Source organism: Carcharhinus amblyrhynchos, chromosome 6, assembly GCF_965287045.1.
Source record: "Carcharhinus amblyrhynchos chromosome 6, sCarAmb.v2.hapA, whole genome shotgun sequence".
Lineage (NCBI taxonomy): Eukaryota > Metazoa > Chordata > Chondrichthyes > Carcharhiniformes > Carcharhinidae > Carcharhinus > Carcharhinus amblyrhynchos.
Window position 1 is genome coordinate 41,095,012 of NC_137329.1, and position 14,412 is coordinate 41,109,423.

The window sequence follows — 14,412 nt, forward strand, 5'->3', positions numbered from 1 at the left end:
TCTAGCAGGTGCACCTGGTCTGCCTCTGAAAATCTGGGAGCTGGTTTATGAGCTGCCATCTTTGTGGCGTGACTGGCTGTGTGTCCATTCCTGCAGCTTATATACAACTCTGGCTGATGAGATCAGTGCAGGTGCAGTGAGTATGACCAGCTAAGGGCCCGTTGGCGACAAATACTTGTGAGAGATTTTGAAAGCTGCTCTCAGTTGAGTGTCATTTATCCCTCAGGGCGATGATTGACCGCCATTCAATAGGCTGCCGTGTCCGGTGGGCAGCGGGGGTGGGGCAGGTTGCAATACTCAGAGCTCCTAATCAAATAGCAGCTGTGTCCAGGGGGGTACAATACTCTAGGTTCCCGTTCGAGAGAGGGAATGATCACAAGTTGAAGTTGTGCATGTCAGCGCAACGCAAGTTCCCTGTAGAGCAGCAGTGAGGATAGTATGTTCAAGGGATGGAAGGATTGCATTCCCACATTATCCAGACTCGTGGGGGCATGAAGTGAGTGAGCAGCCATGTTTGTGTGTGAGGGGAGGTGGGCAGTGGGGGGAGGAGGGGAGGACAGTGATGAAGCCAGCAATATGTGTGGGGTGGTTGTGGGGGCCAGCTATGAAGCCAGCGATGTTTCTGTGAGTGGGGGGCAGTGGTGGGGGGTGCGGTGGTGGGAACCAGCGATGAGGCCAGCGATGTGTATGGGGTGGTTGTGGGGCTCAGCAATGAGGCCAGCGCTGTGTCTGGCAGGGTTGTGGTGGCCAGCAATGTGTGTGGGTGGGTTCTGGGGACCAGTGATGTGTGTGCGGGGGTTGTGGGGGCTGCAATGAGGCCAGCAATGCGTGTTGGGTTTGGATGGCAGTGATCTGGATGCTGAGAAGTCTTTTCAGCGATCTCCCAACAATGTGTACACGCGCGGGTTCTCACTCATCCTGCCAATTTCAGGCTCTTTGGCTCCCCCCACCCACCAACCCCGAGCATTTAATGATGTTCACGACTGGGCCCTCTGCATTGCACAGAGTGCGGAGATTCGGGTGAGAAGCTGAACTGAGAAAAATTTAGAACAGTTTTCCTGCCAATTCAGCACTTTTGGGAGAATATCCACAAGATAATCCAATTTAGCCAGCCACACACCATCATTCAATTCCTTGACAACTTCTGGTTTCTTACCAGCCAAGGTATGTGCCTCTTTAAGTATACAGGTAAGCATTTTCCTCAAGATAACCATTTCATCTCTCAATACATGATTGTGAATGTGCAAAAATGAAGGCCAGCATAAAGTACACTTTCCAATCTAAAATTAACTTGTGACATAACATTTTCAAAAATAATCATTTTTGTGCACGCCCAAGTGACTTGCTTTTCACATGTCTTTGCCTCTCTGTATTTCCACGAGGTCCTCCCCACTAGCTACAGAATGCTGTGGTGGTGCAGTGGTATTGTCACTGGACTAATAATCTAGAGGGCCTAAGTGATGCTTTAGGGACCTTGGTTCAAATCCCACCATGGCAGATAGTGATAATGACTGTGGTACCACTGTTGTAAAAAAGAATTTGGTTCACTAACATCACTAATCTGACGCTAGATCCACAGCAGTAGTTGATTCTGAAATGGCATGCTTTTCACAAATCATTGCTTCATTGAGGTCCTCCCCAGCAGTTACAGAGTACTGTGGTGGCAGAAATTAGACACATGGGGCTGCTTAAGTTGGAACCATTGGTCTCAGTAATCCAATATTTGAGGCTGGCAGTGCAATAAACTTGATGACACTGAACCTCCACATTAACTTATTTTTGCGGACCTGGAGGTTGATTCTGAAATGGCCTCACAAGTGACTCAGTTCAATAGGATGCGCTGTCAGGTAGCCAGTGATGCCTGCATCTCATGAATGAAGAAAACTTACAGTAAAGGGAATTTCAAGTTGCTCTGGGCAGTAAGTTCCATTAATTTGGTGAGTTAATTGTGGCTTTATTATTTCACTTATGCCTTCACCTCTTCAAACAGTGCTCTACTAACGTGCTGAACAAAATTCTGACACCTGTTTATTGTGATAAATTTATATATTTAAAGCCTTTGCACTCCTCTGTATGTATGTATGTATGTCTGAGTGAAATGAAGACAATAACAGGCTTGAAAGAACACAAGAACTACACCATTTTGTAAAACCTATTGGTTTTATTGTGAATGTTGACAGCATAAATCAACTCATTCTTTGCATAATACAGAATAGATAGCAATCCAGGCCACGAACCAATTCCTCACTCTTCAATAATATACCATCAAAAAAGCTAATGTATTGTAAATTGGAATGCAACTGCATTGTTCCCAAATCTAGGAGAAACAACTTGATGAAATACTTCTTGTCCTGGTACAAGTGCAAGGACAATATTTTCTGAATTAGGAATCATATACTACTCACATAATTAGTTAATAACGATATCCAAGTATTGAATAGTATTGCATAATTTGATTGAATACAACTTAATTTAAATTAAATTTTGAGAATGAGTTTGGCAGCATTCTAATTGGCAACAACTGAATCCTAATTCCCAGGAACTTTGGCAAGGAAAAGTTCTTACCAAATAACTTAGGTCACAATATTAAAAGGATGAAAGCCCATTCAGATACTTAGAAAATAATTCCCGCCTCACCCCTTTTTTCCCCTCTGAAACGCAATATAGGCTGCACTGTGTTCCTATAATGTGCATACAAAATGTGCTACTGTTTCACCATTATAAATACATGGCAGTACAAATTCTGGTGGTGCATTGCTAGACTGGGCAGAACCTAATCTGGTGCTTTTACCCCACTACCCTATCCCAAATCCTGCAGGCAGATTTGTTTGTTTGGCTATTCATAACTTCATTAACACTTAATCGTCTGGAGTAATGGAATAATGGTGCAGTCTTTCACTTCTCTATGAAAGGGTCAACAGATTACTCTGACCAACAAATGCATGGATTCAATATATTTCTGCATAGCTTCTTCACCTTGGGCCCTAGATTCAAACCATACCCATCCTTCTAGAATCAACTGTTGTAAAATTTGTTCTTAGTGAGGCTCATATAGCCGGCAGTTTCTTGCAGGTAAAGGCATTTAAATTAACTGACAGGATCTCTGGGGCAGCTCAGAAAAGTGTATACCCAAGACAATACCAGTATGGAATGCAGAAGTGGAGTTTAGGATCGCAGTTGTAAAGGGGCCAGAGCACAAGGTGCATGCCCATTTTCCAGCAAAGCATCCTAATTCTATCCCATGAACTTGTGGAATCTCCAGGCTAGTGTGCAATATTACCTATTCATATGTATAAAAGAGTGTGCTATTCTTCTGTTAGATACACAGGGTGCGATTTTCCTACACCATCTTTTACCATAGAAACAGGGCATATTATTATCCAATAAGGTCTCCATTCCCCATTTTTAATGTTAATTCCCTGCGAGATGTAGGAAGATTGATATTTACAATATAAGCACAGCCTTATTAAATTTTCAGCCCTTGTAACTGTAGAACTAAGTGCACAGTGTTCTTTTGCTGATTTGAATTTAAATATAGATTATGTAAATTAGTTGGCTCTTTGGCTTAGATCTTGCAATCTATGATCATATCTACTATAGGATATTGCCTTGTAACACTGTCTCACATACTGTATGGTTCATAAACTGCTCTTTAGTTCATATAATTCAAGCTATGCTACAGACTGTATTTTTATACCATTTCGCTCGTGGTTAAAAAGGCCATCGGTGACACATTTAAGCAAGCTGTAGTTTTAAAGTTGCTCTCAAGCTGGAAGAATGTGACTTTGGAATTTTGTAATGCTCAATTGCATTTTGGTTGTGCTCCGATAATACAGTTTCACACTAATAGCACAGTTTCGACAATAATGAAACACTGCCTTTTGTGAAAGTCAATCGGTAATCAGTGCTCCCTTTTCTGGTCTGAATGTATTGCTTTCTTTCTGGAATGTTGGGTATCTATAGCCCTCTGATGCCTCAAGCAAATAATTCTCCATGTGCAAATCTAGAAATCTAGAGAGTCTATTGTCTAGAGAGTAATTTGTCTAAGGGAAGGGCAATATAACCAATTCCCTTGACATCCATATGCAGTCATTGGAAGAGTCACAGGGTGATTGGAAGAAACCCAAGCCAATGCCCTCCTCAGTAATCCAGACATGTTAATGAAAACTGCAGCATCCCTACTCCTCCCCAGAGATCAAACTTAGGTTTTCCTGGTCTATACAGCCCACCCATGCAGTGTACAAACTCATGTGCCACTAAGTGGGGGTCAATAATTAGTAAGTATATAAGAAAGGACATCAGCAGTAAAGAGAAACACATGTAAGCTAAAGAATAAGGCTCATTTCATATTCAAATACAGATCTTTATAAAGCCAATGTAGAACATAAAAAGTGGGAGCAGGAGTAAGCTACGTGTCCCTGTAGCCTGCTCTCATACTGCTGGAATGCAAGTAACCTGCAGGCTGTGCACACTAGCCATGCTTGGTCTCCTGTCTCAACTCATTTCTGAGATGTAATAGTTCAGCTACAATTTCCACTACCAATGTAATGCACATTGCACCACAAACCTTAAAGATAAAAAAAACCTATATTATTTTCAAATGCCTCTAATTTCCCTCACTAAATCACATATCTAGTTTGTTAGCATTACAAATGTAAAAAGAAAACAACTGAAACAAAATATTCCATGCTTAAATCCCTCACTGAAAAGAACTCCTCCGAGCTTCAAAATTACAACATATTGAACTGTACTAACACTTTACCATAGAAGCCAACAAGTGCACCGAAAGAAGCAACAGTGACTGTTCCATGTATTCCTTAAACCTAATACTTCGTTGTGGAAGGACCATGAACAGTTCTTTGTTTTTTCATACAGTTAACACTTGAAAATGTTTCCTGTTGCAGGACCCCTTTATATACCCTCTATCCCAGCAGTGAGTCACTCATTATAGGATAATGTAAAACAGCCTGAATTCTTTCCTGGAATCTATCCACCTTTCAATGTTTATATTAGCGTAGCTGCAAATTGATAGAAATCATAAAAACCCTACAGTGCAGAAAGAGGCCATTTGGCCCATCGAGTCTGCACCGATCACAATCCCACCCCATCTCCCGACATATTTACCTGCTAATCCCTCTACGCATCTCAGGACGCTAAGGTGCAATTTTTAGCATGGCTAATCAACCTAACCCACACATCTTTGGACTGTGAGAGGAAACCAGAGCACCCACATTTATACCCACATGGCTGTATAGATCAGGAAAACCTAAGTTTAATAGATTTCCACATGTGGTATAGTTCACCAGATTCTCCAGCTTTAATGTTTATTGGCATATTGGAGAATATACAAGGCTCTCTGGAGGGGGAATTATTCTATGTATGAGGAACTATCACTGTAATTTTAAAAACAGCTCCGCAGTGAATTTTGTGATTGCAAGTGCTGGGAATGGTGCTAGGAGTAAAGAAAAACCCATAATCATTTTACAAGCGTTCTTCAGCAAGTGAAATTAATTCCTATGGTCTATATTTGGATGGAAGACTTTAATGCACAAGGACAAATTTTGCAATTTCACACTTCTGAGGAGTCTCACCTATTTCAAAGTACATGTTGATAAATTGTGCATTTGCAGACCATGGTTTCAATGGAGAGACATTCTCAGCCTGTGAACAAGTCTGCTCCTGTGAAGTTCTGCTTCTCGAGTGAGCAATCAGAAAATTAATCCTACAATGCTAGGCAATATCACTGCCCATGAGGGGTAAAGAGCCACTTCAATCTAATTGCAGCAACTTGGCACCAAGGCAGATGGAATTCCATGTGCACGTGCCCCTCTGATATTATGCAGGTTATCATCAAAGAAAATGTGAGGTTGGATCTGGGCTAAAAGAGGACCTTTTGGAGCCCCTGCCATAAAGAAAGCTTCATCTATCTGGAGTCCCCAGTCACGCAGCGTTTTAATAGCTCGTTTACCCAAGTCTTTGCCACTTCTCGCTGTCACCAGGTATGTGCAGATCGGGTCATTCTCTGGGCTAAACTTCTTCTTCATCTCTCCAAGAATCATGGCAAACTTCTTCAAAGGGCCCTATCAACAGATACAGTTAAATTATTAACAGGATAAATTAAATTATTAACAGGATAAATTAAATTATTCACAGGATAACAATGAGCTTTTGAAAAGTTAACAAATATATGAAAGATATAGGTGTTGAGGTTTATGTAAAATTTAATGAATGGCACTAACTGCATATGGTGAGTGACAATCCCATCTTAAATCACAACTTTTTCCCTTTCTATTTTGCTGTTTACTCACCCTTGGATACAGCTCACAGGCTCACTCTGATAGCTTGGGCAATAATTTGGATGTTCAACAGCGAATGTCATCGAAACTTTTGACTTTTTTTGTTCTAGAGATAATATTTTTTGTCTCCATTTTAGTGAATCAGTAATGAACAGGTGTTTACAGATTAACTAAAATGAACAGAAATAAGAAAATATTTGTGGGGTGAATAATTTGTGTCAACAAATAGGCTTCCATTAACATTGCAATGAAATTACTGTGAAAATCCCCCAGTCGCCACACTCTAGCGCCTGTTCGGGTTCGCTGACAGAGAATTGAGCATGGCCAATGCACCCTAACCAGCACATCTTTCGAAGTGTGGGAGGAAACTGGAACACCCAGAGGGAACCCACGCAGACACTGGGAAAATGTGCAGACTGCACAGACAATGACCCGAGCTGGCAAGCGAACCTGGATCCCTGGTGCTATGAGGCAGCATTGCTAATCACTGTGCCACCATGCCGCCCTGGGAGCCATTTCGATCCAGTTTATGTTTAGGTTTTGGAAATGCAATCATATTGAGTGTACTTTCCACAATCATGTGACGCTACAATGAGACAGGCTACTTGTTGGGTGCCATTTCTAATGAGTTCAATAAAGACTCTCACTGAGTACAACTGTCCTTATGCATGAAACAGTTTACATTCATGTGACCTATGGCAGATTCACTGCTCATTCACTGCCTCATTGATTGTGGGATGTCGATCAAAGCTGGTTTGCATCACTGCTTTCTCTCTTCCTCACAAGTGAAAGAAAATCCTTTTTGGACAGAGGGCTATTCCCAAAGTGCAGAAATCAAGTGAAAAACATCTATTTGTAATTTTAATAGCATGATCTGCCCTATTATTCCCCCTCTCAACTCACTGTGGAGGTGTGTTCACCCTCTGCTCAAAAACTACCCAGACTGCATGTCTGAAATTAGACAGCAGCACAATACACAAAGAACTCCAAGTAAGTAGCCAGCTATGACTACTGATCTAAGAGGCAAATATCCCGACTGCAGTTCTCCATTATTCTGCCTGAAGAACTACAGCTGCTAGGTTAATCTGTCGCCATCAGGTGTTGGGATGTAACTAAGATGTTTCAGGATGAAGTGTGAGGTATAATTGTGTAGTACAGAGAACATGGCCAAGAACTGAAACAAAATTCTGAATATCATGCAACAATTTCTGATTAAAATATAAATCTCACCTCTCCTATAGGAACATGCTCCCTGTCCTTCTCATACTTGATGACTTCGTCCAAACCCTGCTCTCTGAATACAACATCAGTCTCATCTGAGAACAACACTGAGTCCCCATCAAATGCCACCTTTAGATGTTCGTCTGCTGTCCGATACTCGTGATATAGCATTAGAGCTGCAGGAATGTCTTGGGCGGGGGGAAAGAAAACTTGCATTTTAATTCATATATGAATGGCACGTATGTGTATTTGTTTCCTATGTTCCAACAATGACTATGCTTCAAAGTACTTCATGGAACATAAGAACTTTGAAATGTCTACTAGAAATGCAAGTCTTCCCTTTTTCCTTTATGACTATATTCATGAGGCTAGTGAACCTCAGCTCCAAGATCACAGTGGAGCTCCAGAGCTCGGGTGAGAAAATAAAAATTAGCCAGGCACTCTTCATTCCTCAGGGAGAGCTGCTCAGATGAATAACACGTACTCCAGAAATGTGAGGAATGAGGGTACTCAGACATTTCCACAAGGGACACTTCATTCCTGCCGCAGCCACTATTCTGGGTTCACCTTGTGCTTTGCACAATTATCTATGAGTATCTCTCAATTATTTGTACAAGAGTCTCATCCCCTCCTTGGGTGTCTTTCAATCGCAATGCAATTTCCTCAATGCTACCTCACATCCTTCGATGCAATTCAAGAAATCCCACCCTAATGCCCAATAGCCCCACAAATTCTTAAGTGGAATTCAAAGTCCACAAGGAGCTTTTTTTTCTCGATATAACGCACAAACTTCACAAATCAAGACCCTCACCTTTTTGCAATGCATTACAAACTGAAGACTCACACGCTGAAAGATACAGCTTCACGTCGTGAGAGTGTAGATACATTGAAGGATCAGTTCCATTTAGAAAATAAAATTTGCTAATCTCCAAACCTAGGAATAAAAGAAGCAGACTCTTATCAGCAATCTGGACTAACAGCTGATGGACAGGCTGGACCCTGTTGCCAACTGCTAAATTTTCTACCTGTTACATAAGAACATAAGAAATAGGAGCAGGAGTAGGCCATCCAGTCCTTCGAGCCTGCCCCGCCATTCAATAAGATCATGGCTGATCTGTCGTGGCTCAGTTCCACTTTCCCGCTTTCTCCCCATAACCCTTAATCCCCTCTCTTATCAAAAACCCATCAACCCGCGTCTTAAAAATATTTAGCGAGGCAGCCTCCACCACTTCAACGGGCAGAGTATTCCAGAGATTCACCACCCTTTGAGTGAGTGAAGTTTCTCCTCCTCAACTCCGTTCTAAACCGCCCCCCTTTTATCTTGAGGCTGTGCCCCCTAGTCCTACTGTCTTTTTTGAGCAGGAAGAGTCTCTCCACCTCTATCCTATCCATCCCATTCATCATCTTATAAGTCTCAATGAGATCTCCCCTCATTCTTCTAAACTCTAACGAGTACAAGCCCAGTTTATTCAGCCTCTCCTCATAGCTCAACCCCCTCAACTCCGGTATCAGCCTAGTAAACCTCCTCTGCACTCCCTCCAAGGCCAAAATATCTTTGCGCAGGTGCGGTGCCCAAAACTGCACACAGTACTCCAGCTGCGGCCTCACCAATGCCCTATACAGCCACAGCAAGACCTCCCTACTTTTATATTCAATCCCCCTCGCTATGAAGGCCAGCATCCCATTCGCCTTCCTGACCACCTGCTGCACCTGCAAGCTGGGTTTTTGTTCCCTGTTCCTAAATGGGTGTCAGTCGTTAGCACTATCACCTACATGAGGAAGTTATGGGTTTAAGTCCCACTATTGAGACTTCAGCTGGCACTTCACAGTGCACTGAAGGAGTTTTGCATTGTCAGAGCTGCTGTCTTCCAAGTGAAACATTAAACCAAAGCCCTGTCTTCCCTATCAGGGTGAAATAAGATAGTCAAAGAGCTGGAAACCTTTCCTAGTGCCTTGGTCAACATTTATTCTTCAATATATATTAACAAACCAGCTCATTTATTTCATTGCTGCTGTGGAATCTTGCTGTGTGCAAACTGGCTGTGATGTTTCCCACATCACAACACTTCAAAACTACTTTACTGGCTGTAAAACGCCTTGGGACATCCAGAGGTCACAGCTTGCACTGTGTAAATGTAAGATGTTTCTTTACTGTCTTTCCTTACTCTCCAAAAAATGATAGAGATTGCTCTTAGCCACAACATTCAACTTGATGACACAGCTAAGAAACACTGAAACTCAGCCTGCACAGATACCTACATTTCAAAGTTATTTAAGATTAGTTATTAAACCCTAATTTTTATGGTTCAAAACTTCACTAGGTTACTTACAGTTGCTGAAAAGAAAATTCATGCTGGCTCCCAGATTTCATGCATCAGGTTGTTTCTAGTTGGTTCAGACAATGATGTAGCCATCATATTGTCAAAGATTCCATTTACCAAATCTTAGCACAAATATGCAGAGTATTCAAAGAATACTGTATTAGCTGCAAATGTTAATGACTAACTCATAAACATAACACTGGGTTTATTGTTAGTGCATTGACACACATTGAGTACAGGAAAGAGATAGAGAATCTGGTGAACCAGTGCAATGACAATAATGTCTCCCTCAATGTCAACAAAATGAAGGATATAGTCATCAACTTCAGAAAGCATAGTGGAAGACATGCTCCTGTCTACATCAATGGGGACAAAGTGGAAATGATCAAGAGCTTAAAGTTTCACCAATATCCTATCCTGGTCCCTCCAAGCCATGCGATAATAAAGAGAGCCCACCAATGCTTCTACTTTCTCAGGAGGCTAAGGAAATTTGGCATGTCCACCATGACTCTCACCAACTTTTACAGATGCACCATAGAAAGCATTATTTCTGGCTGTATCACAGCTTGATCTGGCTCCTGCTCTGTCCAAGACTGCGAGAAACTACAAAGAGTCATGAATTAAGCCCAGTCCATTACACAAACCAGCCTCCCATCCACTGACTCTACCTACACTTCCACTGCCTCAGAAAAGAGCCAGCATAATCAAGGACCTCACGCAACCCGGACATACTCTCTTCCACCTTCTTCCATTGGGAAAAAGATACAAAAGTCTGAGGTCACACACAACCACCACAAGAACAGCTTCTTCCCTGCTGCCATCAGACTTTTGAATGGACCTACCTTGGATTAAGTTGATCTTTCTCTACAATCCAGCTATGATTGTAACACTACATTCTGCACTCTCTCCTTTCTTTCCCTATGTATGGTATGCTTTGTCTGTTTAGTGCACAAGAAACAATACTTTTCACTGTATACTGATAAATGTGACAATAATAAATCAAATCAAATCAAAACATGGGAGGTCTTGCAGCTAAAGCAGCTATATGTTGCAGTGGATGCTTTTTGTTTTACTTTATTTGAACTATTTGCATTCATGCTGCATTCGTAGAACAGAACGCTTGTCAGGATTAGTTAAGGAAACCCGATGACCATAAATAACATCAGTGATTGAAACAAAATAAGAATCATTTTATACTATCACTGTCCTGACAAGATAATTCTCAATGTTGATAATTACTCCGGATACAAAAAGTGAGAAATTTTTTGCAAGACGGTGATAATTATAACACCACCCAATGATTTAGTTGATATCAGGCAAGGCTATATTTGGGCAACTGTAATTGTCTTCAGCATCCCTGGGCTAGGAAAGGGAAAAGGATCAGCAGCCTTTCTGTTCTTGATCATGATACAGCGATCCCAGCTGAAAACTACACATTTTTGAATAATAAGCTTGGATATGATATGCTCCAGGACTGAATGTGTTTTTCAACCCTCACAGTCTACGCTTGCATATGCAGAATGGTGTTGGAGGGTAATCATGCTCGATTATTGCCTCTGATGAGAGTAGATATTAAAAGTGGAATTGGGATGGGGTGGGGGAGCCGCGGGTGGGAGAATGAGTTGAACAAAACTATCCCAGGGTAATCTGCTCCAGGCCTTTGAAAACAAAATAGATAAAGAACAGATCGGGAAAGTTAAAATACTTCAAAGCAATTGCAAAGTGAATTAATGATCAATGGAAGAATATTTCTCATATATATGACTTCCTTTCTTTACAACCTGCAACAGGAGAGATGTAAAGGGTAAGCTACGTTAAAGTATGTAAGAATGAATGCAATTGTTGCGAACACGTCAGTTGTGCGCACCAACTCACCGTAATGCTTTACACTATTAATGATCCGCACCCCACCTTCAGCGCTGTGAGTTGAGAGAAGGATAATTTCAAAGAGTTGCTTTTCTTCAGGATTTGTTTCCTGTAACCTATTATTTACCATCTGAATGGCCTGAAAGAGACAATAAAGAAAATTGGGCTGCAATCTGAAGCCTAAGGGGGAGGGGGAGGAGGAGAGGGTGAGAAGGGATCATTCATCTATAAATTGCTGTTGCCATTCTTCAAGTACTTAGTTCTTATGCATGAAAATAAAACTATTATGGGTACCTATAAATGGCTTATCATATCACGACCACACAAATTGTTTCACAAAATGAAGTACTCTGAATTATCTGCAAGAGATGTCTTAGCTGAATTGGGACATGTGGGAAAGGAATCATGTGAGGGGACTATCATAGAAACTGAAACTTAATGGCAATGATGTATTCAAGGATTGTAAAGAAGCAAGGTGTTTAAACAAATTTCACACCTAAAACAGTAAAATGTTGCCAATATGCTATTGTGTTGCTGTGTTAGGCAGAAAGTTCATAGCATTATTGGAGGTTGGCCCAGGATATGCATAGGAATTTACCTTGATGAATGGGTAAGCGATGCCTTCCTTCAGAGGTACGTCTTCATTGGTGATTTGAAAGTTTTCAAACTCTTCTGGTCCTTCGGTCAAGAACAACTCATGTTCTTCTCGCATGTCAAAGAGGGATCGGGCTGAGATGGCAATTGTTACGGCCTCTTTTGGGTCTTTCTGCAGCAGAAGAATTGAGAAGGTGAGAAAATGACTATTATAACACAGCATAACACTAAAATGTACACCTCACTTTGCCTCAGTACACATAACTTAACGTAGTAAGGTTCTACTCTTCATGGGAGACCATTTCTGCAAAATTTCACGAAGGATGAAATTGTGAACGGCGAACATACTTTATGATGGAAGAGAATTAGATAGCTTCCAACCATTCCCAAATTTGATATTTTGAAAGAAAAGAGACAATAAAAACTGTTTGAGTAAATTCAAGACAATTTTACTGAAGAAATTGTCATGACTGAGTCCGGACATGGTCGGAGGTCAGTTACTGGGCCGTGGCAGGGGGGTCGCACGGCTGCGATGCAGGGGTCGTGGGCCTGACTAGTAATCGGGAGGCCAGCTGACAGGGGTCACTGCACATGCACCGATCCTGGCACTGACAGATCAGCGCATGCGCACTGGCTGACTCAGCACTACGCTGCCGGCCTCTCAAGCGGGAATAGGCCCTGCCCACTTATTTTCAATGCGATTTACGCTAGTGCGCTCTGCAGTTCCCAGAATGAGGGAGATTTGTTTTGAAACTCCCACTGAAAAAAATGTGAGATTTACTCGTTTTCACGCCAATTTGGCACTTTTTTTAAGGAAGAATCGCCCCCATGGTCTTTGATTAAGATGTGCCTCTCTAGGCAATTATAATGGAGGCAAGGCACTTCTCCAGAAAGGAGAGAAAGAAAGATTAGACAAAAACAATAATGCTATGAAAAGTGTTACTTACCTAATGGATTCTAAGGCAGCCTTATTCTTAATGGCAGTTCCTTGCTTTACCCCAATGGACAGAGAGGTAAGGGAATATCATAGAATCTCAGTTCTAATACCAGCTCACAGCTGTGAGAGCCACAAATAAATAGGCTTAGGGGAATAGGTTGTAGCATGTGATTCACGACAAAAGGATGGGCTGAAAGTGGTCACAGCGATATATTCTGAATATAACTTGATCCAACAATGGGAGCAAAATATCTTTCAATGAAGTCAAAATGCCATCCTAAAGTAAACCATCCCTCCTTCTTGATCTGACTGCAGCCTTTGACATGGTTGATCACACCATCCTCCACCACTGTTCAACTACGTCTGGTTCCATTTTTCTCTACCTAATCATAGCCAGAATATCTCTGCAATGATTATTCTTTTCACCCCCAACACCATTAAACACTGGTATCCCCCAAAGATCCATATTTGGTCGCAAATATTTTTCATCGGTGACTTCATCCAAAAATACCATATTAGATGCTAAATGCATGCTTATGAAATCCAGCTCTACCCCACTGCCACATTTCTAAACTGTTCGCTTGTCCAACACCTGTACTGGATAAGTAGAAATTTTCAACTCAACATTGGAAACACCAAAGTCATTGCCTTCAGTACCAAACCTTGTCCCCTACCCTCTGACTCCTTCCCCTCTTCCTGACAACTCGAGGTTGAAACAGATTTTACACAGTCTGGGTGCCATATTTATTCCCAAGATGATCACGAAGACTACCTATTTCCACTTTTGTAATGTCACCGCCTCCATCCAGCCTCAGCTCATCTGCTGTTGGAACCCTCATTCATGCCTTGGTTATCTCTAGACTTGACTCTTCCAGTGCACTCCAGGTCAGCGCCTCACATTCTACTCTCTATAAACTTGCATTTTCCAAAGCTCTGCTGTCTGTATCTTAATTCATGTTAAATCCCATTCACCCATCATCCCTGTGCTTGCCGATACACACTGGCTCTTGTCTAAGCAGTGTCTCAAATTTAAAATTCACATCCATGTGCTCAAATCCTTCTATGGCCTCACCCCTTGCTATCCCTTGTCATTTTCTCTGGCTCGTTGAAATGCCAGTGCTCCTCTATCGCAACCACAATTGCTTCACTATCGGTTGCCATGCTTTTAGCTGTCTAG

The 14,412-nt window shown here is 41.8% G+C and overlaps 1 protein-coding gene across 2 annotated transcripts; it reads right to left on the reverse strand.

Moving 5' to 3' along the window:
- Window positions 1-2,141: 2,141 nt before the first annotated feature.
- On the reverse strand, window positions 2,142-12,467 carry LOC145343850 (cytosolic 5'-nucleotidase 1A). Of its 2 annotated transcripts, XM_080190286.1 has the most exons (5): window positions 12,303-12,467; window positions 11,714-11,843; window positions 8,329-8,451; window positions 7,527-7,705; window positions 2,142-6,080 (listed from the first exon to the last, which is right to left on the reverse strand). In XM_080190286.1, exons 1-5 carry the CDS (start codon window positions 12,414-12,416, stop codon window positions 5,775-5,777), a joined length of 852 nt encoding a protein of 283 aa, XP_080046412.1. In that variant the 5' UTR covers window positions 12,417-12,467; the 3' UTR covers window positions 2,142-5,774. The 2 variants fall into 2 exon arrangements, with proteins under 2 accessions (XP_080046412.1, XP_080046413.1); XM_080190287.1 differs by lacking the exon at window positions 8,329-8,451.
- Between the last annotated feature and the right edge of the window lie 1,945 nt (window positions 12,468-14,412).